Below are 27,187 nucleotides of genomic sequence, written 5' to 3' on the forward strand. Positions count from 1 at the left end.
AAAATGTCGTGATCTTGAGATAGAAGATTATTATATAGCTACGATGGTACGCGCGGTCTGATTGGCTGATTTAGCGGGCGATATTTTCCCATCTCCCAGACCAGCGGGTTGTCTTTTTCCGTATCCAGGCCGGTGAATTCTGCCTTTTTTGGTGTTGTATTGTTCGGTCGCGCGAAAACAAACAAACAGGTCTTAGAAGTTGATAATGGGCGACGACGAGAACTTTGAGTCGATTTTTATTATCCTGACAAAATTGTAAAAGAAAATTTGACACAAAAAAACAATACGACGAGCCGGCAAGCGCCACCGATAACACTGGCAGTGTAAATATCTTAGGGTCATGACTTTTTCAGCTTTGTGGTAACTCTAAATATAACTGGTGAGTCTTTGACAAATAGGCAGTGAGCTACTGGATTAATTGATAATTAGTTATGTTTTGAGCCTCCTTTTCATGTAAGTTTGGTCAGGCGTAACTCCAGACGTTATCCAGACCTAGTTCAGTTGGTCGTTAATTATTTTTTCCCGATACAATCAAAACTTTAAGTTGATGAGGAGGAGTGAAGGCTGTTAAAGGAGGATCAGGCAAGTTTGTAAGGTGTCTCGACTCCATTTATTCCGAATATCACTTTAAATTGATTCACTAAAATAAACGAAAACAAAATACGTGAAAACGAAATTTATTTCCGATTCGCAAAAAGGCAAAGTGAAGCCATTCAAGTGCATTGCGCACCTAGATTCTATAATCAGCTAGCTGATCTCAGATTGAGTGAGTGATTCTCAAAACAAAGCGCAAGTTCTTAGCCAATCAGAATCGAGCGATTACTTTGTATAATAATGAAATGACAACCCATGCGGATAATAATTTGAAACTTCAATTTTCTCTCGGAACTATATTGATAGTTTCAAGTGCACAAGACAAACGGCCATTATCCTAAAGATTCTTACGAGTCACATTCTGTTCAATTACAGCGAGCCAAGCTGTGTTTACGCAGGACTGTAAAACAACATTAAAATCATTTTGCTCAGGAATAAGTTGCTTGGTTACAACAATTGCAAGTTGGACATTCAAGGAGATTGACGAAGTGCTTTCTTATTAAGAAAGGATTTGATAAGCAAATACCAATTTTGAATGGTTTTACCTTAATGCGATAGAGAAGCAAGGCAAATATACCGTGCAGCTTCAACGGCCACAGGCGATTACCGTTAGTTTTCAAGACGAGTCCAAACCTTTCGCATGATGGATGGATGTCTGAATAAGAATGACACAATTTGCAATTCTTTAAACGATACCTCGGACTTGGACTATGACGGGCTTACTAAATGTGAATGGGAGGACACGGCGAGGTACGCGCAAGTTGCGGCACTTGGTCTCATAACCTTCGCCATACTAGCGGGTAACACCTTCGTTATCTACTTGGTCTTACGGAACAAGACAATGCGTAAGACAGTGGACCTATTCATCGTCAACCTCGCCATATGTGATGTCATGCTCGCGGTGTTTAATATACCGCTAGAGCTAGAGTGGAAAATCGCTGGAGACGACTGGAAAGTTACCGGAACGACTGGCATGGTGTTATGTAAGGTGACTAACTATTTGGCAGTACTGCCACTCGTCGTCTGTGCCATTACTTTATTATTCATCTCCATAGAGAGATACCGCGCGCTCAGCAAACCCCTGATAGCTGCTCCTATTACCAGGACCACCCTATCAATGATGATAGCGATAACATGGGTACTAGGACTCGCCACCAACTGTTATATTCTGTACTTCTATGACTTGCTTGAGACTGGCTTGTGTAGCTATAAATCCTCGTCCTACGTGGAAGTGTTTTTTGGTGTGGATTCGGCGGTAACCCTGATCATATTAGTTACAGTGATAATCATCAACATTCTACTTTACAGAAAGATTCGTAGGTCAACTCAGGCAATACACGTCACAGTTCAATCCCAACAAGCCAGGAATAAGCGTATTAGAGGCGCAGTGAAAATGGTATTCTGCTCCTCATGCACTTACTTGATTTGCATCATTCCTTATCACCTCTTTCAGTTTTCCGCAGCAATGGACATGCAATTCTACCTTCAGATTCTTAAAAACTGTTCCGACTTCAAAGCCCTTCGCATCACGGTGTTTTTTCTACTGTATTTTAATTCCGCCATAAATCCAGTATTCTACTTTACTTTCATGGCCGATTTTAGGAATGCTTTAAAAGCTGCACTGCGCCCTGCTCGAGTAGCTACAACAACAGAATCTAGAAATAGTATTGCATTAGCACCCCGAACAGGTAATGGTAATGCTTCAAGGATATGAGGGAGACGATCTTTCTCGTGGGCCCACACCTCCTTTTCCACTGTTGCCCCTGGGGTATGCGAGGGTCACAAGTCATAGTCACAAGGATAGGCGATCATGTAGGGGTAAACAAGTCGTCACAAGGAAAGGCGATCATGTAAAGGTAAACAAGTCGTCACAAAGATAGGCGATCATGTAGGGGTAAACAAGTCGTCACAAGGATAGGCGATTATGGGTAAACAAGTCGTCGCTAGGATAGGCGATCATGTGAGGAGTAAACGAGTCGTCGCAAGGATAGGCGATCATGTAGGAGTAAACAAGTCGTCACAAGGATAGGCGATTATGGGTAAACAAGTCGTCGCTAGGATAGGCGATCATGTGAGGAGTAAACGAGTCGTCGCAAGGATAGGCGATCATGTGAGGGGTAAACAAGTCACAAGGATAGGCGATCATGTGAGGGGCAAACAAGTCGTCACAAAGATAGGCAATCGTATAAGGGTAAACAAGTCGTCGCAAGGATAGGCGATCATGTAGAGGTAAACAAGTCGTCGCAAGGATAGGCGATCGTATAAGGGTAAACAAGTCGTCGCAAGGATAGGCGATCGTATAAGGGTAAACAAGTCGTCGCAAGGATAGGCGATCATGTAGAGGTAAACAAGTCGTCGCAAGGATAGGCGATCATCTGAGGGGTAAACAAGTCGTCACAAGGATAGGCGATTATGAGGTAAACAATTCGTCGCAAGGATAGGCGATCATGTAGAGGTAAACAAGTCGTCGCAAGGATAGGCGATCATGTGAGGGGTAAACAAGTCGTCACAAGGATAGGCGATCAAGTGAGAGAGGTATAAGCAAGTCGTCTGTCAGGTACCTCAGGCAATGGTTTGTTTTGAAGCTTGTTCGTAGCTTGGAATCGGCTGTTCTGAGGTGTTAAACGAGTGGATGTAATAATTAGATAGTTTATTAGGAAAAAATTGCGTAGCAGCCCATAGGCTGAATTAGGCATTTACAAAACAATAGATACTATATTAAATACTATTAGATACTATAATAAATTTAACTATATACAATAATAAATATAAAATATAAAAATTTAAAAACGTGATAAAGTTCATCCTATATAAAGTTAATAATGATCCATAAAAACCATATATACTCTCCATTTAAGATTTGTTGGCCATCGAGAATGTAAAAGAATTCATGGCTTTGTTTGTTTTGAGGCGGGGCAAGGCAAAGGGCCGTTTTTTTTCTAAGGTTATGGCTTGAAACGTTTGATGGAGGCAGCAAGCTCTTTAGTTTATGATTCGGATTAGAAACTATTTCGTCGAAGAGCTTGCTGCAAATTAGGCCGTGGTGCACTTCTAATGGTGTTATGCCCAACAAATCACAAGCACCATCGTAGCTCGTACGGGGCAAAATTATAGATAGCGCCCTTTTCTCGATACGTACGAGCTCATTTTTTAGGTACTGCGGCAGGGCGTTATAACAAACCGGCACCGCATAGTCAACGGCCGAACGAATGCAAGCTTTGTAAAATAAAGATAAGTCTGAGGGAGGTAGCCGAGCCCTTTTTAGTTGGATTAAAAAGTTAGCTTTTTGCTCGATTTCTTGACTACCTCGTTCACATGAGCGTTCCACGACAAGTTATCGCTTATTGTGAGCCCTAATAATTTCGTGCTTTTATCGACCTCAAGCTCCTTTCCCTCGATGGTAATGGCATCGAAAGGTCGAGGCGAGCGCGCAAACAAAATTCTCATCTCTTTGCATTTTTGGGTTTAAGGACTACTCTATTGTCGTGGGACCACTCAATGATGTCGTTGACCAACCCCTGAGCGCTGCTTAATTCCCCTTTCAATACCACATCGGAGACCGTGGTGTCGTCTACGTACTTCCATAAGTGTGGGGAATTACATTCTAGATCATTGATAAATAACCACGGGCCTAGCTTGGTACCCTGTGGTACCCCGGAGGGGACTGGACCCCACTCGGAGTAGCAGCCCTTGGTTATCTTAATTCGTTGGAATCTATTGGAAAGAAAATCAATGATCCAGTTAACAACGCTACGGGGGATGGCCAACCTACTCAGCTTATCTACGAGAATACTATGATCAATAAAATCAAAGGCTTTGCGATAGTCAAACAACAAAGTTCTTACTGTTGCTCCATTCCCGTCAGTCCCGAGAACCCAAGCATGCAGCATGCTTATAAGCGCCATAGTGGCCCCTTTCGTGGGTGGAGTTTAGATAACACCTTTTGCACGCTATCCTCGGTAACACTAAGGAACACGGGCTCATCCTCCAGGGGAAAGCGCTCGAGCGGCTCGTTCAACCTGTAAACCTCCAAAGGCTCTAAAGAGGCTGACTTGATTCTGTTTGCCTGATCTTGCATAGGGAGTTCGGAAAAATTCTCGATGTTTATTTGAGTAGTCAAGTCCCCATTTGTTACTTTGGCGCCACAGAGCCGCTTAACTTCATCCCACCATTTCTTTGGGTTTTCGCCCTTCAGTTGTTTCACCTTCGAATCGTAAAACCGGCTTCTGCAGACCTTCCTCTCCCTATTCACCATGTTTCTGAAGAACTTGAATTGAACTGACTCGGGGCCGTGATTTTTAAAGGCCTCTTGTCTCTTGAGAATGATGGATTTAAGACCTGGCGTCATCCATGGTGCGTCGGCTGCACAAATGTGGTACTCTTTCTCGGGCATGATGATGTCAAGCCCAGTACTCACCACTTCAATAAATGTATTCCACATTTGATCGCAGTCCGATAGAGGGGCGAATAACAAGGACCAATCAATGCTTATCAGATATCTTCCGAGTGCGGCCTTGGAACTGGTGCGCAGGTCCCGCTTTATGATAGTTTTCTTGCGGTTGTTGTTTTGTTTCTTGTCTATTGCAGCAGCTAGCACCGTGTTGTGGTCCGACAGACCAAAAGGTGGAAAGGCCTGTGGCGCGGCGTAATGATCGTGCATGTAGTAAGAATCAAATCCAAGGTTGCATCTTTCCGCGTTGGCACCTTAACAATTTGCTTCAGGCGAAAGTGTCTTAATAGGCCGCTTACGTCCAGACGGTTGAAATCGCCAGTAAGCAGTATGCCAGAGTTGGGGAACTTTGACTCCACGAGCGCGAGGGACTGGAACAGATGCTCCCGCAGTGACTGGTCGTCTGCGCTGGGTGGGTGATATATTGCAGCGGCAATAATACAGTGGAAACCTCGAGGAAGGCGATTAGGTCTTAAATGCAGCCACAAACTCTCATGATCTTCACAGCAGTTCAGCTCTTTTAGATGTTGGAATCCACAGCCATCTTTGATATATGCGCACACTCCACCATGCATCTGTTCCATCCAATCACGGCGCACCACAATGAAGTCAGGAATATTAACGGACACGCTTTCTTTTAACCAAGTTTCCGTAATAAAAACAAGGTCGGCTTCTTTGCACAAAACGAATTCATTTACTTCATCGATTTTTGGAGCAAGTGACATAACGTTAGAGACAATCACATTTGGAACTTTGGCGCGTAAATGTCTCCGAGTAGGTCCGGTTTCGGTTTCTTCAATGTTGTTTTTGTCGCTGGGCTGGGTGTCACACTGAATATTTAATAAGTTCTGGTTTGGAGTATGCAAATTGATCCCTTCATTGAGGTTGGAAATATCGGGAACCGAATGCATTTCTGCCAAGCCAGGAACTGCACTTCCCTCTCTGCGACTAGTAGAAACCGAAGTAGGTCTTTGCTTCCGTTGTCCAGCCCGTTTGCTCCGACGAGTAGGACGAAAACGTGATATCTGTAGCCCGTTTAGAGTATCCCACAGGTTACGGCTGAGTGGTTTCGCCTTGGCTGATGTAAAAACTGCTTTTAAAGCTTCCCTGGTGTAGAATAAGGCCATTTCCAATCAATGAAGAGTAAAACACATGTAGGGAACTGTGTAGGTACTGATGGTAGTACGAATTTGGTCGTAAAACTGCTTGGTTAGGATAAACTTTATGAACAGTCGAAATTTTGCATGCAGCCGGTTAGGCGCACAACATTCAAGGAAGGAAATGTAGGTAATTTAGCGATGTTTAGTGAAATGTCATTAAAATTGTCTTAAAACGTATAGATCATAGCAGATTCATTCACGGACTGGGGTGTTTTCGTAATGAAAAAAAGTAAACCCTTCCCTACTAAAAGAAAATAATCATAAGAACAAAAACAACAAGATCAACAACAATAATAATAACAACAACAACAACAACAAGAAGGCACCCCGTAACCTTGAACCTGAATGACAGTTGCGCCCAGTAATCGTGGCAACGGTCGCTGTTCCATACCGTAAGCCATAGCCATAGATGCTGGCTACCGGGACAGGAATAAGTGACTTTAAAGGGCCACTATTCTTATCCTTAACCACTAGGTTATTACATAGACATGGGTTAATTTACCTTTAATATGTGCAAAACATCCGAGCCAAACTATCTTACTTGGACACTGGCAATTTTTTTAAACATATCTGCCGCCATGTGAGCTCGAGCCCTTTCTAATTGACCAGCCGTTGGCACAGAAAGCCCAAGCAATGATTTTGAAGCTTGTTACATAGACAAAAAGTAAGGGGAGCCATATAAGTTAGGCAAAACTGGCCGTACTTCGCAAAAAAGTATATTAATAATAATCGAAATGTTTCTATGTCGTAGACCACATGGGTTAATTTACCTTCAATATGTGGCAAAACATCTGAGCCAAACTATCTTACCTGGACGCTGGCAATTCTCTAAACATTGGAAAAGCAAGCCCAAACAATGATTTTGAAGCTTGTTTGTAGCTTTGAATCGGCTGTTATAAATTAGGGGGTCCACCCACCCAGCCCCCCCTGGGCGAGTCATTACATTCATTATATTGTTACGGGGGGGGGGGGGGGGGGGGGTATGGATCATGTGTCCAAAAGCTTTTCGCGTTTTCTCTGAAAATAAAGTATGAAATCATGTTTCACAGAAAAGACCCTATTCCAAGCTAGTCTAATATATGCAAATGTCAGACCTTGAATGGCTTTTTGATTATACGTACCGAATGAAAGATGAAAAATTGCTATTCCTGAAAGTGGTAAATCATGTTATTTCTTTTGGCGTTTTTTGTGGCAACGCCATAGTTTTTCTCAATGGTGTCTTTGACAATGATGATTGCAAATTTCCTCGTCTGAAGACGTCCGCAGCATACACTGCTTCTGGATCTTTTTTCAGGGAATCTGTCTAGCTCGACAGTACTTGGGCTACCTGTGGTAGATGTGACATACATGAAGTACCTTCAGCAAAAGCAAAATGGCGGCTGCCGAGGACGACAACACGAAAGCATTGAGATCTAGAAATGTTTTTGGAAGTCACGAGAACGAGGCGTTTTCAGTGTTCAAAGAGCTTAGGGATGACGGAGAACTCTTGGATGTCACGCTTCATGTACAGGGTGAAGAGATCAAAGCACACAGAGTTGTTTTAGCAGCTTGCAGTCCGTATTTTCGTGCGATGTTAACAACAGGATTCGCGGAGACGTTTATGAGTACGATTCCGTTGCATGAATGTGACCCTGTCGGCGTTCAATCAATCGTGGAATACTTCTACTCGAAGAGGCTCACCATAACAAAAGAGAACATCGAGGGACTTTTATCTGCTGCAAGTTTATTCGAAATACCCTCTATTGTGCACGAATGCGGAGAATTTATCCAGGGAGAAATTCAAATAGACAATTGTTTAGGAATTCAATCCCTTGCCGGTCAGTACTCGCTTTCGTCGCTGAAAAGTAAGGTTGATGATTTCGTTTGTTGGAATTTTATGAAGGTTGCCTGTGAGGACGAGTACGACATGGTCCCCCCTGATCAGTTGCGTGACATCCTCAGCCAGGACACCCTGTATGTGAATGGTGAAGAAGACGTGTTTGAGGCTGTGATGGCGTGGTTCGAGTACGACCAGGAACGTGTGCATAAATATCCGGTAGGGCTAGCATTACAGGGCCATAGAAGTAAGGTGGGGCACCCCAATATATTCTTAATGTTTTTTTAAGGCCTGCTACAGCCTTGTAAAGGCCTGAAATTCAATTAATTTATTTGGCACCTTTTCATCTTTGATTCACGGGCATTGCTTCAAATACATTCATATTGAAGAACAAGATTTACAATTGGTTTTCAATTATATTTCTATTTACAATAAATTGCTTTCCAAACAAATTGAGCTATTTCTTTTTTTGTTGCACTCTCCTGTTTCAGACTAATCACCTTTAAAAATGCTATGGCAGGAGGCATCACTTTTAGATTCTGTTTTGTTGCAGATTGAAAAACCCTATACATTTATTCCCTCAATTCACTATATGCCGGGCATTTTATCATGAAGTGTTCCTCGTCCTCGACTTCGACCAATCATATTGGGCACATTCTTTGTTCAGGGGGAGTGTATGGTTTTGTAGGACGTCCTGTTTCCATAGCTAGTTTGTGGTTGCCTATTGTGTATCTCACAGTCATCCCGATTCCTAGCGTTGAGTTTTTTCTGGCAGGCTACTTAGGTAGAAGTTGAATAGCATTGACGAAATCATGCACCCCTGTTTCACTCCTGTGTAACATCTGAATGCTGTTGTCACAAAACTGTCTAATTTTACTGAGGATTTATCATTTGCATACATTGAAGTTAGAATGTCAAGGAAACGACCTTTTAGTTCTGCCAATTTCAGTCTTTTGAAAAGTTTATTTCTGGGTACACTGTCAAATGCTTTGCTGAAATCGACGTAGCACGCAAAAAGGATATTACCCGCTTTTTTTGGTTTGGACTTTACATATTTATCAATTAAATTTTTCGTCACAAAAATGCTATCTACGGTCCCATGTCTTTTCCTAAAACCACATTGTTCTGGTCGAGTATGCCTTTATCCAACAAAAAAACTGTATAATCTTTTGTTCAGGATTGCATTAAAAACTTTCCCTGTGGCTGACAGTAAAGTTATGCCTCTGTAGTTTTCAGGCACAATGATTAATGGGATGCACTGGCTGACCCAGGGGGAGTGCCCCCCCCCCCCTCCCCCTCCCCCAAATTCAGACAGGAAATCCTGGATCGGCTCTTGGGATAGAACATTTTTATATCACTGCAAACATATCACCGCAGTCAATGATATTAATGGTATTATATTCTAGGATATCATGAGCCTTGTAAGATTCCCTGTCATGGATCACAAGTACCTCGAGGAAATCTACAGTGATGAGGACATCATGGCGGTGCCCACATGGAATAAAATCATCTCAGACGTGGTCTCAAATCCACTCAGGAGGAAAGCAGGCAAGTCCAGGCAATCTCCCAAAGTGTTGTACCTCATTGGTGAGTTGTACAATGAGCCCATTCAAATGTTCAACCTGGAGACCTACTCATGCACAACAGTTTCCAGGATGAAAGAAAATGCTGGCACTGCTGTTGTAGCAGATGGTAGTCTGTATATGGTCGTAGGAGGCGGGCTCATGGTGGACAGATTCAACCCAAGATTAAATGACTGGGTGAGAGTTGCCGATGGTTCAAAGGAGTCAGAGTTTGCAGCCTGTGGCGGGGTTGGTCGAATTTACTTGGTAGGTGGTGGCAGAAGGGCCAAATTCTTGGACTTAAGAACAAAAGAGTGGACTAATCTTCCTTTAATGAGCATCCGGCGCAACTACCATGCAATTACTTGCGTAGAAAATAAAGTGTTTGTCACTGGAGGAGTGACACCTCCTGGTGAACAGGCTATTGCTGATGCAGAATGCTTCAATACTGAGCTCAACAAGTGGGAAAGCATCCCCCCAATGAATCATGTGCGTTTTCGTCATGAGTTAGCATCTGCAGGCAATCACGTCTATGCCATTGGAGGCTGTGATAAGGTTGGCTCTGCCCATAAGACTGTTGAGGTTTATGACCTGAAGTCTTGTACTTGGCAGTTGATAGGGGAATTGAACCACCCTCGACGTGACTTTGCTGTAGGTGTAATTCAAGGCATGATATTTGTGTTTGGGGGTGGTGGAACCACATCTATCGAGCAATACAACATTGATATGGATAAGTGGACAATAGTTGGGAGCCTCAATAAGCGATGGAGCAATTTTAGATGCGTTTTATATCCCTTTATTAATTTCAAATTATAAGACAATTCATATAAAAAAATTTTTTACGCATAGAAAAAAAAAACAAAGAACAGTGGACACTGCCAATAGGGCACCCTAGTATAACAGACACCTTCTGCATAGTGGGCGCCCTGCAATGCATGATGAGTCCTGGTGTCCTATATAATAGGATTTTATGTTTAGAAAAAAAATGTATACTAATAACATTAATCTATTCGAATATTATGTATCATATATTTTTTATGGCATATTCATGATTATTTTTAAGTATCACACATTTTAATGCAGCAATGGATGTAACAGTTACTGTTTGTATCCCGTCATTAAACCAATAGAATAAAAAAGCGCAAACTCTCGTGATCTCGTACCAGAACAATGAATACAATACACCAAAAACTGGAATTCGACTCTGCCAAATGTTCGCTTTAATAAGACTTCTTCAGGGCAGTCTGCCCTGAAGAAGTCTTATTAAAGACTTCCGAGGGACGGACAGAGGGACGGCCATCGCGTCACGAAAACTCGAGTCGATGGGTTACCAATATTTGTTAACATTTTTAACTCGTGAATGCTTGCAAAGCATTTACGAATTATTGGAGGGACACTCGATCGTCCGATAGTCGGATCTATCATCCGTAAACTTTTTCTGGCCTTTCTGTGCTTAAGCAACACAGCGAACCTTAGATCATATGTATGCTTCCGGTGTTAAACTTCCGGTTAAAGCCTAGTACTATAAAAGAGATGTGTCATCGACTTGTGACAGCTACGGTCATTCATTATTATGACCGTAGAGTATATATAAGCAAGAGACCAAATACGACGTCTAGCTATTCTGTCAAATATTGCCTAAATTATCAGATATCCGGTTAAATCATTTTCCATCATTCAGATATGTCAAAACAAACCTTTTAACGGCTCACTTTTTTGTAAGAATTTCCCAAACTCGTTCCCAGGGTCTTCTGGGTAATTTTAAATATGGCGTCTGAAGAAGATCCTGGCGACCCTGGCGGAGGCTGACCCAATACCACAGGTAGACCGACTCTAGAGTATTTCGAGTATGTACAAAGATCCAATATGGCGGGCGGCAAGGGAGAAGCGAAGTCGTGGAAGGAGGTTAAAATGCTACGTTTCTGAAATGATCAAATCTAAGACATCCTGAAACTCAAAATTGTACGTCGTTGATTTAGGCAAGTTTCATCGAACATCTGAACTTCACTTATTTTTTTTCATGTCAAGGTCCCTTACAAGCAAAGCTGACAAAACAGGCTTGGCTTTTAGTATATTTCATGTTGGTATTGTTGCCGCTCCTCGCTCTCTGCCATCGTAGAAAAAAGAGCAAAATATGGATAAACTACTTCCACCGTATAACTAACTGGCAAAAAAAAAGAACCCAGACGAAATTTCACAGAGCAAGGGGATTTCTAAGTACACAATCTACTGTTTCCCCGTCATATTTTTATAGCTGTTAGAAAACCGAAGCATCTTTATAAAACATATATACATCATTATAAACATCAAAATGTGATTATTTCCGGCTTTTGCAATTCCATCCAGGAAAGCTAAAAGTACTTATTTGATATTTTTTCTTGGTATTTTTTTTGTGTGTGTGCCCCCTCCCTTGTAGAACCATATAGGGAATAAACGAATAAGACTTCAAGATGATATGCATGGGCTGTTGACTTTATTATATTTGGTGGCTCCTAGAAGAGCCTTTGTTTTGTTTTCTTGATATGGCTCCTAGAAGAGGTGTTGAGTTTTGTCTGAGAGTGTTCAAGGAAGTCCCATGCCTAGCTGTTTCTTGTGCTTGCAGATCCATCCATAAAGAGAATCCATATCCAGATCTGCAAGTGGTGTGATCTGGATATCCTTGAAATGGCTGTGGGCTCTTGCATGAACTGGCTGAAATGGCCGAAGTTTTCTCAAATCCCGGACCATCCCTTGCTCATCTGCTTCCGAACTCACAATGGAATGGCGAGAATAGTTGTGTAGGTGGATTTTTTCGTCAAAGTTATCCAAAATGGCCTTGACGCCAGCTGCTGCCTTAGAGGCTCTGACCATGGCCTTCTCTGTCTTGTTTGTTTGATTATCATTTTTAAAAATCAAATTTATCATATACAATCATGTTCATGTCACAGGGGGGTGCTTACCCCCCCTCCCCCCCCCCCCCCCCCCCACACACACAAATTTCTTTACACGATCGGACACGGTTTACGTTGTTTGCGATTGCTTCTTGATAAAGACAATATTATACCATTTCAACTGTTTCAACTCCCCCCCCCCACCCACACTTCCACCCCCATTTCTTTTACCAGTCCACCGCCCTTGTGTCAAAGGCGCTACCCTACTGCGGTAAAATTAGACAATTAGTCTTCACTACAAGTGTAAGCATGTGGGGCAACGCCCAACTTTTTTGGCCCCACAAATTTACTCTATCGTTCTCTTATTCTTGACGCCAAAATCTAATTATAAATCATGCTACGCATAAATCTAATTATGTTTGTGTACTCCACTACTCCCAATTGAAAAAATTAATATGGGGGGATTACTTCCAAAAAGCCAATAATAACAAGCCGCCACACGCGTTTAGATTAGCGGGCGTTTTTTTTTTTTTTTTTTTTATCAGAAAAAAAAATTCCCTACAGGGTGCTATCCTACTCTGATCTATTTAAAAATCATTTACCTCTTCCGCCGCCCCGGGTGCACGTGTAGACATAGCGGGTAAACTCCCAGTTGTTGACGTGCTCCCATTCGATTCCTCTAAATCAAGTGAACAGGCTGACCAACAAAGAACAGATTGACGAAGAGTACCTTTTTAGACGAGAGAGCCTTTTTAGACGTTTGATAAGGTGGTGAAAACTCCTTCAGACGTTTGTTCTGTTCTTTTCCCTCATAATCCATCGCTATCTAGATTTATATTTCTCGCTGCACTCACCAAGATACAGACGAAACCGCACGAACTCTGACTATAGCGGCTACAAGTTTCCAACTTATGAAATTGGCGCAAAGGTGCTATTTATACGCAAGTATCGGATCGAAAAAGTACCAATCATAAGTGTTTTAGTTATAAAATGTCCATTCTAAATCGTTCAAGTCGGACCCCTGCGGAAACATAGATTGAGGCTTCGAGCACTACAGGGGGTTTTCAGTTGCTCAGTTCATTTGAGAGCAATGTAATTGGTGGGTTTCGATCCTTGCCAATGTTCTGTTTTCTCCAAGCTTTCGCAAATACAATACAGGATCGAAAAAACACGCCAACTTATTTGATGTGTCGGCCCGCAGAGAAAACACCCCATGTGTGTATATATAAAACTGTGCGCGCTAAATATTGTTTAGATAGTAAGCAGCTCTTCTAATCATGAATTCGTTTTTCCATGCTCTCCGCTTCGCATTAGATGCTTCTGGGTACGAAAACTTGCGAAACAGATTAATCTGCTGGAACTAAGCTATACAGGCAGAGATGGCATTGGTGTACTACCCACAGGCTACGGGAAGTCGGTAATATTTCACATTCTACCAGCCATGTATGACTTCAAGCGAGGCCTCACAAATGATAGTATTATTATTGTTGTGTCGCCCCTCTATTCTCTCATCAATGACCAACTTGGAATTCTCAAGAATCGAAAGATCAAAACAGGGGTGCTAGCGAAGGCTAGCAAAAAATTTAAATTAAATGCTGTAATTGAAAATTGTGAGTACTTTAGGTCCAGCAAAGAGATTTGTGAGAGCCTAACAATCTGGGACGAAGAACATTCTGTTGCTATAATGGATCTTATCAATGAACATTTTGAAAATTGAAAACACTATCACCCATTTTAATCTTGTTAAAAACCAAGTGTTAAAACTCCAAACATGTGCTTTGTATTTAAAAAAATCATTGCAGTCCAAGATTTTCTAGAAATAAGTCAAAGTATAGTACATTAATTAAGCAGAGCTTATGATATGATGTACAATAAATTGTTTTTAGTTTTTGGGAAACCTATGTGTGAAAAAACGGTTGCCATGGTAATATGGAACGTCTCCTTGACATGTCAATGGCATCAAAACGTCCGCAGATAGATTTTAGGAAATGTCACCAAGTTTTAGCCTCTTAGCTGCTATGGTTCAGAAGTTATTGCAGTTATCCCGAGGGGGGGGGGGGGTTAAAGAGCCCCCCCCCCCCCCCCCCCACAGTCTGAATAGGGTTTCAAAAGAGTGTTCTGGTCAAAACCGTAGCAAGAAAGTTTTCGTAAAATAATATCATGGTCAATCGTATCAAAAGCTTTTTTTAGATCAATAAAAACTGCTCCATTCAGGAGTCCTTTATCAATATTGACAGACTAGTCACCCGTGGCCTCCACCAGGTGCTGTGGAAGGAGCGAAACCGTGATTCGCAATTTGCAAGCAATTTGTTTTCTTCCTAGTATTTGTACAACTGACCGAAACGGCCCTCATAAATCTTTGCGACAATTGATATGACTGATATAGGCCGATAGTTATTTAAATTTGTCTTTAGACCCTTTTTAAAAACAGGTGATACTCTTGCAAATTTCCAATCAGCTGGGAAAACACTTTTATGAATAGAATTTCTAAATATTTATGTTAATATTTATTTATGTGCATAACTTTATTTGCTGACAACTTAAGAAGCTTACAGGGTAGCTTATCTAATCCAAACCTAATAAACTTTGCGCTTTGTGGGTGCCTTTAATGAAAGTCTTTTCGGTATTGCCCAAAAATGATTCTGGCGGGAAGGTAGATTCCTATTTTTCTGCGGCTAGTGTTTTGCCGATAGAAGCGTAGTGACTGTTGAAGGCATCTGATATCTCGTTAGCTGATGTAATTGATTTATCTTCTACTTTATTTCAGGGAAACTAGTTGTTGTTTGTTTTATAGAACATAGCTCATTGATTAAATTCCATGTCTTACGCGGATTATTTTAGTTTTCAGCAAGGTTATTAACGAAATACTGGCGTTTAGCCTTTTATTGCTTTATTAGTTCGATTCCGCGCTTGTCTAAATCGAAGCCATGCATCAGAATCTTGGGAAATAATTGCTTTTTTTTTTTCAAATAATCCCTGCATTTCTTGGAGTAATTGTGAATTAATCCAAGGAGACCTCTTACTTGTCACCTTTCTAGTTTAAAGTGGGGCATGTTTGTTAACACATTTTATAAACAGATCTTTCCATGCATTTCACATTATGTTCGGATCTGTACTTTCGTAAATAGTACCCCAGGGGAAATTTTCAAGGTCATACAAAAATTTCTCTTGACTAAAGTTCTTAAAATCTCGAAATTCCTTAATTTGTGGTGCAGACCTCTCGTAATGACCTTTCCTTGACATAAAAACTACTGGATGGTCATTGATACACAAGTGAGTAACACCCGACTGTCTTGTCTGTGTGGTTATGCACAAGTCAATCAAACTTTCGGAGAAAGGTGTTACTCTAGAAGGTTCTTTTTTTATGAATTCACATATCTGTTCAGTTCACTAGGTAAAAAAATGGCCAATAACATCCCAGTATCAGATGTACCTCCAGAAAGCTTTATCATTGAGAGGCCTTCATCATATTTCCAATTTTCATCTGCACCAAAAGAACAAGCATAACAGATTATTGCAAAATTAAATGGATCGAAATGTTGCAGAGGTTATTTAGCTCAAACTGCGTACGGGAGGTTTAGAACAAGAGGCATTTTGGTTCCACTTATTCGAGGCTCAGCCAATACATAGTTATGCGCTATGCGAGACCCGAACACTCTCAATCTTGATACATTATACTCCCCCAAAATGAAGATATTCTCCAAAAAAATGTTCAAAAATCCCGATTCCCCCAACAAAACACTGGAAAAATCGTACCTTACACCATGTATGTAAAACCTGTAAAACTGTGTTCACAAACTATGGAAATAGGTTTACATACTATTTACACACTATGAGAGTGAACATTTCCATTCAAAGACTCTGTAAAACTAGGATTTACATACTGTGTGTTAAAAAAATTACCACACAGATGCAAGTACTTGATACCATGTAAATAGTATGGAAAAAGTATGGAAATATCTTGTAAATCTACGAAGCACATCTTGTGAATAGAGTGCTTGCAATAAAAGCGTGGAACACTAAATAATATTTAGTACTATTATTGAAATAGCACTATTAATCCCGAAAAACAGGCTAAAAAAAACCCAGATATTCTCTGTTAGCGTTAAAACAAGCGATTTATCGTTAAAATAATTTTTTTCCTTATTTTTCTTTATTATATATATTTTTTTCTTTATTCAATCTATATCATGCACATTTTCCATTAAACTTATTAAACGTTTTGACAAAAGTTATGTGTAGTTCCAAAAATATCCCCCCCCCCCCCCCCATGGAGGGGATTGGAAGTTCCGGGGGAGTGGAGGGTTCAAATGCCCAGTAATTTCCAGATGGGAGGGGTGTTTATTTTTTTTTCCAGGGGGTTGTAAATTCCAGAGGGGTTGGGGGTTATACCTCCTACCCCCTCCATGGGGTATGTATATTTTTTTCTGGAACTACACAATTTTAGCGGTAACTGCAAACGGGGATTTGTTACTTGTGTTAATGGCACTGGAGATCAATTTGTTGACAAAAAGGTAGCATTTCCTCGAAATTTTAGATTTAATATAAAAAAAATCTTAATATATCCAGGCCTAGCTCTCACTTCCTCTAGCTTCCTAACTAGAATTGACTGTTACTTTAAAAATAAAATACAGATAAAATCCCCCCTAAGGGTATTTAATGAACACTCCCTACGATATGTCCCACATGCCTGAGTGGGAGTGAAAGAAGTGATAAAATCCAGGCAACATGAGTCTCTCGATCTCAATACCGCTGTTCAACACACGGTCCGCCAAATCCCAATCCTCCCCGCCCCATGTGTGTTTGAAATCCTTCACATTCATTCCGCCGAACACATCCCAGTCTGACTTGTAGATACCTAAGGAAAACAACAAGGATAAATGATTATTAGAAATGACTTACTTTAACAACAAAAAATTTCGGGCGAAAAACTTAGTTTTGAAAGTAGTATGTGAGCGACATGGTATTACGGGATCGCAACAAGCGTAACTCTTTAAACCACCGACGGAGAAATTTTATACTGTACTGCCTTTTTCTGTACATTTTTTTAGCATTTTTATTTTAAAAACAGAAATCGAAAAGGATTGGACGGTAAAATGTTCGGACTACGTTAATATTTTGACGGAAAAATATCCCGACGATTTTTTTTGTCCAAAATCTTTCCGTATTTTCGAGTTAAAGTACTAGTGTATTGCTGAAGTGAACATAGCTCCTAAATTATTACAGTTGTCTACGCAAGAAGTTATAAAAAAACTCAAAATCATTAGATTTTGTTTATAGTTAAACTTTTACATTGTAATAAATGACACACCTTCTTAGCCACAGAGGGGTCACTTCAAGTAATGTGGGCTGATGACGGGCCAGTGTTGTTTTTGCGTTAAAACCTTCGTGGCCTTCATATTACTTTACAGTTTTCTGCAAACTCTCGTTAAGCATTTTCAAATGCTAAGCAGCTCTCTGGCTTCCGTCACGAAAACTAACGGAATAACATTTGGTGCGTTTTGATTGGTCAGCGCCTTAGGGAAGTGGTGATTGGGGACCATTTCTGTGCTGTTCTATGAAAACTTTTTAAAGATTTAGATTGACGGAATGCAGGACGCCTTTTAGCTTTTTGCATATCAGTCAATCTTGTTTTAAAAACTGTCGTTTTTCTAGCTCGCTCGGTCATTTTCTTATTAGGCATTACATAGGGAGACCGTTTCAATCTTTTTTCTTCTCTTTTTTATCGCTCTGGGGCTTTGTAAGTCGGTAATTTCCACGTCATCTTGGAAATGGAACCTTGTCCCTAACGTTTTAGAACATGACAGGTCTCCCGCACGCTCGCCCCAGGCTCATTGAGACCATTTAGAAAACCGAGAGCCATTGATTGATATTGAAATTGTTGACGAAAGTTCGCAGAATATTTAAAAGGGCGGTAATTCTAACAACAACGACAACAAAAAAACATTGAGCATCATCAACCGGACTTACTAAATATTCCAAAGCCATTTTTCTGAAAAAATCCTTTACTTGGATGTTCCCTCGTACCAGGTCCCGCGCATTCTGACAGCCGGAAGACGATAGGGGAGTAAGCCAAGACTCCCTGGATCGTGTGCTGTCGGAGTTCAACACACAAATATATCATGGGAACAGCAAAAAACCAGACAATAAATTACATTTGAGGGTCATAACTATTTTGTATACATCCTAAAATCTACAAGTTCCAAGCGGGGCTATAATTCTATTGACAGTAGAGCTCTACCAAACAATTCAAGTGAGCTTATATAGCAATCACAACAGGATTAGTACAAATCTGCATAAATGATGTCGAGCTTTTTTTTCAAATCCAAGTTTTTTTAGTAACTATTGTCCGATCGCTCCAAACACCATTTTGTACTACTATGCGCTCGACTGCACCTACACAACACGTGACATGGCCAAAAACCAAACAAAGTGTTCGGCGTTTTGCCGCGTTTCGTAACCATTCTCCTATATCAACTATATCACTCGCACAGGCGAACATGCCCGAGTTACACGTACGAAAGATTTGCAAGCTGTCGCCATAAAATCGCTAAGAATGTGCAGACTGTTAACATGTGATTTTTGGAAAGCGTTCAGCTAATGCCTCAAAAATTATTCAGTGTAAATTTGCCTTGACTCACCTTTCTTACGCTCTCTAGAATGTTACTTGGCATGCGCAGATGGAGATCCAGTAGAAAAACAATGGAGTCCTTATCCCGGACGGAACTCACTGCTTTCTGTATGGCATACGTTTTGTGGAAGCGGCCGGTCAGAGGGATAACCGTAAAGTTCTTTATATCTTTTCTAGGAAAGAAAAATATCAAGCAATTGGACAATATGACCGCACAAGCCAGCGTGGTGCATAGGAGCTTACAGGCGTTGCAAATCCAAAGCGGTGGTTCCTAAGGTTAAAAAAAAACCCTCCCTTTTTAAATTACACTTGGTCCTTAGAAGCAGACAAGAGGGCTTTGAGAACGTTGTAATAAATAGTAGTTGTAATAAGTAGTAGTTCTAATAAATATTTTGAATCCTCTATTTCTGAACATGATATTGCATTCACAAGTCATACAATGAGTCCTAGGTCCTCCAAACGGGGCAGGACACCACGTCAAAGGAAGCAAGTTAATCAAAGGAGGTTTACGGAACCATCTGAAAGGGGTCGGGGAACCATCTCAAAGGGAGGAACCATCTCAAAGGGGGGAACCAACATTTAAATCAGGAGGTAAATATTGCGGTTTCCTCCCCCCACCCCGTCCCCCGTTAACTTTTCTATCTACTTACCTCTTCAGCTCATATTCCAAGCTTGCAGGATCATTTCCATAATATGCTATTATAACGTTTACATTTTGATCATTCGAGTCTCTAATCACTTGCGCAAGATCACGAATAAAATGTAGAATCCACACTTTCTGCGCGCTGACCGTAATGACGATGTTGATAACGGTGTCCATTCTGAGAGCCAAGCGAGCAGGTATGCACAGTGTGCTTTTGTTCTTAAACTTGAAAAAGTAATTGAGTACTCGGAGTTTTGATTTCGTCGGGTTATCTATTAGAACTAGTTCTAAAAGGTAGCGACTTCCACGTTGCTTGTCCTCTTTTTCTTCAATGCCAATAATTTTCTCCAATGAATACTTTCTGTGGAAAAAATATATGTTATCCAAAATAATGCTTTTGCGCTGGGAGGGTCTGGGTTGAGTTTGGGTGATGAGTCCTTGATAGTATGCAAATTAGTCTGGAACAAGCTGGGGTCTAATTCTAAAAATAAAGTAAACGTATATTTTCTTGCATTTTTTGCCTTGCAAGTGCGCTGACAACTTAATTTGAAATTAGTATATACATTAACTAAAACCGCAATTCATCAGAGCCTCTGAAAACATGGTGTCATGGCATGGCATCACTGATTGCGATACGTGTGCGTTTTTTTTTTCACAATCTTTAGGGGGTTGGAATTTAATTTTTGTTTTACTTTAGGGTCGGAATTTAAAGCCCGTCCCTCCTTCAGTTTGGCTGATAATGTCAAGGCTCACTGTGAGGGTGCTCACTGGTTATCCATACCTGGGATATGCCTTCTCCAGCGACTTCATAAACATTTCAATGACTTCATCAACTACTCCTTGATCTATCACATCATTACCCAAACAGAAACCACCTTCCGAGGCTGGACAATCGCTAATCCAGCTACCGTCCTTGGGGTAGGTTTTCGTAAAGTATGTCCCGCTTGTAGCCCCTTCATACTTTTTATAATCTCTTTTTTGTTGATAACTCGGGTCGTACGAGCAATTACTGAACACAGTTTCCAGAGCAATACTATCTAAATGTTCCAGATCTACCGTATAGTTTAAAGCAGACTTTGTGTTGTTTGGATTCCCGAGAAGCTCTTCCGTTGGTGTGAGGTCTGACGCTGGAGAAGACTCCAGAAATTCCTTCAACACGGCTGGATCTCTGATCATTGCTGGTAGAATCAATATCGGCTTAATATATTTTAATCCGATAACATAACATTTCAGGGTAAGGGTATCACTTTGGATAACGTCGCCCATGACGTGAAGAATCTCATAATAGTAATTTTTCCCACCAGCTAGAAGCATCTCGTCGGTTATTTGTAATTCTCTAGTGGTAGTTGTCTTTTCTGAAACTTTTCGTGAGGATTTGGGGTTTTCGCTCGTACCGATCCATAACTGCCATGGTGCTATTGATTCGACGCCAAATCTGTAAAATCCATTGGACAAGGGAATTATGTGTCCGGCTACTCTATGCCCAGAGTTTTTTTTCGTTAAATCTCAAGGAGAATGTTTCTGATAAGGTGAAATTTTGTTGGAGATTTGGATACAGCGGATATTGAGGGAGTTGTACAAGGCTGCTGATGGACTTTACACACACTTCACGCCAGTGGTGAACTTCGATTGCTCCAACAAATGGAACATTCGTTGTGTTATGAGCTCGTTGAAATTGATCTTGTTGAACTTGTTGCTTTGTTGCTATAGGCTTAACATAAGATTGAATATAGAACCATGAAGTCGACATTGCGAAAAGAAGACAAAGCAAAATCAAATAAAGACTTTTACGGAAGAGCGTGGCGACAGTTCTCCAAGGTATGAATCTTCTGAAAAAGAAAAGCGAAGGATTTTAAAAGGCATGTGGCCATAACAAGGGGAAATAATGCTTTAAAAAACGCGATGCCAAAAATCATCCGGTTTCGCTAACAAGGGAACTGCAGTTAAAGCTTGCATTCAAAATTAGTTAATCACAAGTCACTCCACACCTCCAACTCGCCTTAGTAAAGGATTTCTAAGGACAAACGAATTCACGCAAATAATTATCCACGAGAAATATCTTCATGCTCTAATTCATAAAATAAACACTTAGCTGGAATGAAAATGTATCCGTTTGTGGTATCTTTTTCTATAAAAGCTCGATTTTACTAGTTTAGAGCGATATAAGTTTTGTCTTTTAATATTGTCGATTATGAGTTTATTAATGACACAAGGCTGGTAACTTGATTCTGGCTTCCTCAGGTTAAGCATGATTTTCTACCAGATTTTATGCAGTATGAAAACACTGCCACCGGTACTAGGATGGGGAGTTTTTTTAGACAATTCGGAAAATCATTAATATAGATAAGGAAAAGAAGAGGGCCAATTATTGACTCCGCAGGTCAGAAACTGCTCTTTGGACATTTGTACATTCGCATTTTTGTCTCCTGTCTCTTGAATGAGCTAAACCACTTTAGTTAACTCTGATGAACTCCGTAGCACTCTACTTCCTGAGTAGAATGCCATGGTCAATCATGTCAAACGCATTTTTAAGATCAATAAATATAACACCATAGAGGAGGCTTTTGTCGATAATGACAGACCAGCTATTAGTCCCTTCAAGAAAGGCTGGAAAGAGTGCCATAGAGTGACCTAAAGCCGTATTGACTTATTTACTGTAGTTTGTTGACGTGTAAATATGTGTAACACTGATTGTTAATATTAGCCTTTTCGAAAACGTTTGCTACAACTGATCAGACAGATATAGGCCTATAGTTACCTAGTATGACTAGAAAGAACAGGAAAGCTGTAGAAAAACTAGATGGTCTGCTCCGACGAAACTCTCGAAACGTCAGCGCAAAGGTGTTCAACATACTTCTTCAACACCTTGTGTTGATTTATACTTTAGTTACCTGGGCGTGACCCGTGCAGCTTTCCACTCGACTGAACAAAGAACCAAGACAGCAAAAAGGCAATACATCCACACTTGCCTTGAATGGCCTAGTCGCAATACAGGAGCACGGGCCTCATACATTGTTGGAATACACCAACTTCACAGAACCAAGACAGCAGAAAGGCAATACATCCACACATTTGCCTTGAATGGCCTAGTCGCAATACAGAAGCACGGGCCTCATACATTGTTGGAATACACCAACTTCACAGAACCAAGACAGCAGAAAGGCAATACATCCACACTTGCCTTGAATGGCCTAGCCGCAATACAGAAGCACGGGCCTCATACATTGTTGGAATACACTAACTTCACAGAACCAAGACAGCAGAAAGGCAATACATCCACACTTGCCTTGAATGGCCTAGTCGCAATACAGAAGCACGGGCCTCATACATTGTTGGAATACACCAACTTCACAGAACCAAGACAGCAGAAAGGCAATACATCCACACTTGCCTTGAATGGCCTAGTCGCAATACAGGAGCACAGGCCTCATACATTGTTGGAATACACCAACTTCACAGAACCAAGACAGCAGAAAGGCAATACATCCACACTTGCCTTGAAAGGCCTAGTCGCAATACAGGAGCACGGGCCTCATACATTGTTGGAATACACCAACTTCACAGAACCAAGACAGCAGAAAGGCAATACATCCACACATTTGCCTTGAAAGGCCTAGCCGCAATACAGAAGCACGGGCCTCATACATTGTTGGAATACACTAACTTCACAGAACCAAGACAGCAGAAAGGCAATACATCCACACTTGCCTTGAATGGCCTAGTCGCAATACAGGAGCACGGGCCTCATACATTGTTGGAATACACCAACTTCACAGAACCAAGACAGCAGATTAGGCAATACATCCACACATTTGCCTTGAATGGCCTAGCCGCAATACAGAAGCACGGGCCTCATACATTGTTGGAATACACCAACTTCACAGAACCAAGACAGCAGAAAGGCAATACATCCACACTTGCCTTGAATGGCCTAGTCGCAATACAGAAGCACGGGCCTCATACATTGTTGGAATACACCAACTTCACAGAACCAAGACAGCAGAAAGGCAATACATCCACACTTGCCTTGAAAGGCCTAGTCGCAATACAGGAGCACAGGCCTCATACATTGTTGGAATACACCAACTTCACAGAACCAAGACAGCAGATTAGGCAATACATCCACACTTGCCTTGAATGGCCGAGTCGCAATACAGGAGCACAGGCCTCATACATTGTTGGAATACACCAACTTCACAGAACCAAGACAGCAGAAAGGCAATACATCCACACATTTGCCTTGAATGGCCTAGTCGCAATACAGAAGCACGGGCCTCATACATTGTTGGAATACACCAACTTCACAGAACCAAGACAGCAACAAGGCAATACATCCACACATTTGCCTTGAAAGGCCTAGCCGCAGTACAGAAGCACGGGCCTCATACATTGTTGGAATACACTAACTTCACAGAACCAAGACAGCAGAAAGGCAATACATCCACACATTTGCCTTGAATGGCCTAGTCGCAATACAGAAGCACAGCCCTCATACATTGTTGGAATACACCAACTTCACAGAACCAAGACAGCAACAAGGCAATACATCCACACTTGCCTTGAATGGCCTAGCCGCAATACAGAAGCACGGGCCTCATACATTGTTGGAATACACCAACTTCACAGAACCAAGACAGCAGAAAGGCAATACATCATTGCCTTACAATTGTGCATTTTGTTAGAAAATAGCACCCCTTTTATTTTTTATGTCTGGCTTGACATGTGCAGCTTATTGTTGTTTCTGTTAGCCATGTGTGACTTCGGCGTTTAGTTTGTTAACAGTTGATTGAATGAATTGCGTGCATGAAATCATTGACGTGCTAAGCTGTCACACTATCACGGATTAAGAATTTATGCTTTATATACAATGCAAACATGCCCCACAATGATCACGGCACACAAAGCATAGTCTTGTATATGTTTATGACATTCGTTGAGGCTATTAAAGGTTTTCAGTGAGGCCCGAATGTAGTAAATGCACGCATTTTTAACACATGAAAACAGCATTGTCAAGCAAAACTTCAAACTTCTTTGTTCCAGTTTCCATTTTCTTATTGTCAAACTTAATTGAAATAAGAGGTACATCCATTTCAAAATTTGTTAAATGGTAGTTCTGCAAGAGCTGCTCATAGTTTTACTAACTTGTAAGAATAAAGATGATAAGTAATAATCGCTTAATTTATCCATCTTTTCCTGCATTGAGTAGAAAATGCGACCCATACAATTGCACTGATAACATCTTGAAATAGGTCTATAAAGTCCTCTCCCATTAACCCATCCCCGCGTTTGTCGACATAAAATGAACTATTGTATCGTATTGTACCAATAAAGATGCTAAATGTTTCAATAAAGTCTGCCGCAAGAAAACAAAATACCAGATCAATTCTAATATATGCACATAAGACGATAACAGTTGTGTCAATAGAGATGAAAATCGCTCCGTTTCTATTCATGTGTGAAGCAATATATAATTGTGAAGCAATATATAATACTCTGCCATCGCAAAAAAAATATGCTAGTTTTCTTGGTTTGAATGGTTTTATTTAAACGCGAATCACTATGAGTTACTATGGAAAACTCGCCAAGCGAAACGGTTCTCTCGGTAGCTCACGATTGGAGACATATCTTATGAGATATACAACTAATGGCGCAAAAGAAACCAAACAAAAAAGGGAGTGAAACTCACCTGTACATTGTTGTTCAACTAGTTCAACTGTTGTTCAACTAGTTATTTCTCAAGGAATCGATGGATCTTTGATAGCTTTATGCCAATATTAGAGCACTCAGTCGATTTGGGCGATGAGGTGTACCCCCTGCGGCTCTTTTGTTTTTATCATGCGCCAATAATAAATCAGGGAGCCAGCGCATGGAATGTCAATGAGGAATATTTTTTTGGGCCAACATTGAAAATAAGTATAAGTATAAGTTAACGCTCTCTCTGTCTTTCTTATTATAGTTATTTGTTATTCTTTTGAGAATTCTAGTCAGATTTCTAATTTCCTGCTAGCAGAGGCCTCTTTTCTCTGTATTTCGCTCTTTTCTCTGTATTTCGCTGGGCTGGAGTTCGCGAGGAAAAGATACCTCTGCCATGGGTCGCAAGTTCGTTTGATCTAACCGCCGTCCACGATCGTGGACGGGAGATCCAGAGCGCATGCTCCGTTTATTAATTACTGGCCACTATTTGAGCCCACAATGACTAGCGCATGCATGAAACGTATATCCGCTGCGGAATAATAAGCCCGCATTCGAAACGGCGTCCTCTGTAGAAATATGACGCGACGAATTATAAAAGAAGCCATCCAATGCCTTATTCAGAATTTTCTCTCTTTTGACTAACGAGTCAATCTTCTATTTACAGGTTTTGCATATTCTTCTGGAAATAGCTGATCTAAGTTTACCAAAAAGTTTTGTAACATTTTCTTCGAGTCCAACTGTGCGATATTTACATTGAAGAAACTCGCCTGCCCAGAAGTCTTGAAATTAATCCCACAAACAAGACAAAACTCGTCTTTGCTGCGTTTGCTGTTCAATCGTTTTAGTGACGTTATAGATTATTGAAATTGAACAGTTGTTTTCTTTTTTCGAAGAGGAGAACTAACCGGAGTTTGATTCATGATTTACGACTAAATCCATGCAAAGCATATTAGCATATTGACAGCTTTCGATGGTACGGGTTTTTGCACGTCGGTCGCTTATTAACGCTCACGCATGCGAAACGAAAACAGTTTCGACCCATGGCAGAGGTATCTTTTCCTCGCGAACGCCAGCACAGCAGTACAGAGAAAAGAGGCCTCTGCTAGCAGGAAAGATTTCTAAATGAAACCGCTAAAAAGTGATGTTTGCAAAACTGATCAGAATTAATCCTCTAAAATGTTTATCTGTCATTTTTGAATAACATGAAAAAAAAGCTTGGATACATTCAACCAGTTATTTAAATGGGAACTGCAAGCTAAATACTACCAGGGCTTATATTAAGATACAAAAACAAAAAAATACGCTTACTGTGGGTGTTTTTGCGCGGTTATTATTCGTTTTTGAGAAATTTTCGTCGCCATCTTGGATGTTTTGCTCGTCAGCGCAAAAACTGTCAGCTGTCGTTTTATGACGAACAATCACTTGGATGGTTGCTAAGGTTTTCCCGCAATATGCAAATAATTATTTTTATCGCGGGCTCTGCCCGGCGGGAAATTTGTAGTTGGAAAGATGGTAAACTGCGCTGTCCCGGGTTGTAAAAACGACTCCCGTAAAACACAAGGAATTAGCTTTCACCGCTCCCCCCAAGAACCGTCACTAAGACGAAAATGGGCAGAAATTGTAGCATGCAGGGTACACTTCGCGGATCTCCCCAAATACTGCGTCTGTTCTGATCATTTTTCAAACGATTCGTACAAACGCAACCTACGAGCAGAGTTAATGGGAGGTAAAGCGCAGAGCTGTCTTAGAGATACTGCGGTCCCAAAC

General features: G+C 40.9%; 3 protein-coding genes across 7 annotated transcripts; 2 read left to right on the top strand and 1 right to left on the bottom strand.

Annotated features, from left to right (window-relative positions):
- Positions 1 to 8: 8 nt before the first annotated feature.
- LOC5521021 (probable G-protein coupled receptor tkr-1) lies at positions 9 to 3,888 on the top strand. The gene has a single exon (XM_032366082.2). The coding sequence runs from the start codon at positions 1,235 to 1,237 to the stop codon at positions 2,306 to 2,308; it is 1,074 nt and encodes a 357-aa protein (XP_032221973.2). The 5' UTR covers positions 9 to 1,234; the 3' UTR covers positions 2,309 to 3,888.
- Positions 3,889 to 7,552: 3,664 nt separating this feature from the next.
- LOC5501652 (kelch-like protein 18) lies at positions 7,553 to 12,403 on the top strand. Of its 2 annotated transcripts, XM_048730848.1 has the most exons (3): positions 7,553 to 8,239; positions 9,427 to 9,780; positions 12,185 to 12,403. In XM_048730848.1, exons 1-3 carry the CDS (start codon positions 7,577 to 7,579, stop codon positions 12,194 to 12,196), a joined length of 1,029 nt encoding a protein of 342 aa, XP_048586805.1. In that variant the 5' UTR covers positions 7,553 to 7,576; the 3' UTR covers positions 12,197 to 12,403. The 2 variants fall into 2 exon arrangements, with proteins under 2 accessions (XP_048586805.1, XP_001622928.2); XM_001622878.3 differs by lacking the exon at positions 12,185 to 12,403 and having other exon boundaries at positions 9,427 to 10,732.
- A 3,802-nt stretch (positions 12,404 to 16,205) lies between these two features.
- On the bottom strand, positions 16,206 to 26,780 carry LOC5501658 (N-acetyl-beta-glucosaminyl-glycoprotein 4-beta-N-acetylgalactosaminyltransferase 1). Of its 4 annotated transcripts, none has more exons than XM_001622870.3 (6): positions 26,729 to 26,780; positions 20,508 to 21,555; positions 19,734 to 20,087; positions 19,094 to 19,256; positions 18,423 to 18,546; positions 16,206 to 17,310 (listed from the first exon to the last, which is right to left on the bottom strand). In XM_001622870.3, exons 2-6 carry the CDS (start codon positions 21,038 to 21,040, stop codon positions 17,123 to 17,125), a joined length of 1,362 nt encoding a protein of 453 aa, XP_001622920.3. In that variant the 5' UTR covers positions 21,041 to 21,555; positions 26,729 to 26,780; the 3' UTR covers positions 16,206 to 17,122. The 4 variants fall into 4 exon arrangements, with proteins under 4 accessions (XP_001622920.3, XP_032225835.2, XP_032225834.2 ...); XM_032369944.2 differs by lacking the exon at positions 26,729 to 26,780 and adding an exon at positions 25,413 to 25,723 and having other exon boundaries at positions 20,508 to 21,552; XM_032369943.2 differs by lacking the exon at positions 26,729 to 26,780 and adding an exon at positions 25,413 to 25,723.
- Positions 26,781 to 27,187: the final 407 nt, after the last annotated feature.

Source organism: Nematostella vectensis, chromosome 1 (assembly GCF_932526225.1).
Source record: "Nematostella vectensis chromosome 1, jaNemVect1.1, whole genome shotgun sequence".
Lineage (NCBI taxonomy): Eukaryota > Metazoa > Cnidaria > Anthozoa > Actiniaria > Edwardsiidae > Nematostella > Nematostella vectensis.

Excerpts from the sequence above, each read along its gene's own strand:
- LOC5521021 (XM_032366082.2), top strand. The coding sequence starts at position 1,235 with ATGATGGATGGATGTCTGAATAAGAATGACACAATTTGCAATTCTTTA.
- LOC5501652 (XM_001622878.3), top strand. The coding sequence starts at position 7,577 with ATGGCGGCTGCCGAGGACGACAACACGAAAGCATTGAGATCTAGAAAT. Across the intron at positions 8,240-9,426 it reads AACGTGTGCATAAATATCCG|GATATCATGAGCCTTGTAAG; the intron begins GTAGGGCTAGCA and ends ATTATATTCTAG.
- LOC5501658 (XM_001622870.3), bottom strand. The coding sequence starts at position 21,040 with ATGCTTCTAGCTGGTGGGAAAAATTACTATTATGAGATTCTTCACGTC. Across the intron at positions 19,257-19,733 it reads TTGGAATATGAGCTGAAGAG|AAAAGATATAAAGAACTTTA; the intron begins GTAAGTAGATAG and ends TTTCTTTCCTAG. Across the intron at positions 17,311-18,422 it reads AAATGGCTTTGGAATATTTA|GTATCTACAAGTCAGACTGG; the intron begins GTAAGTCCGGTT and ends TGTTTTCCTTAG.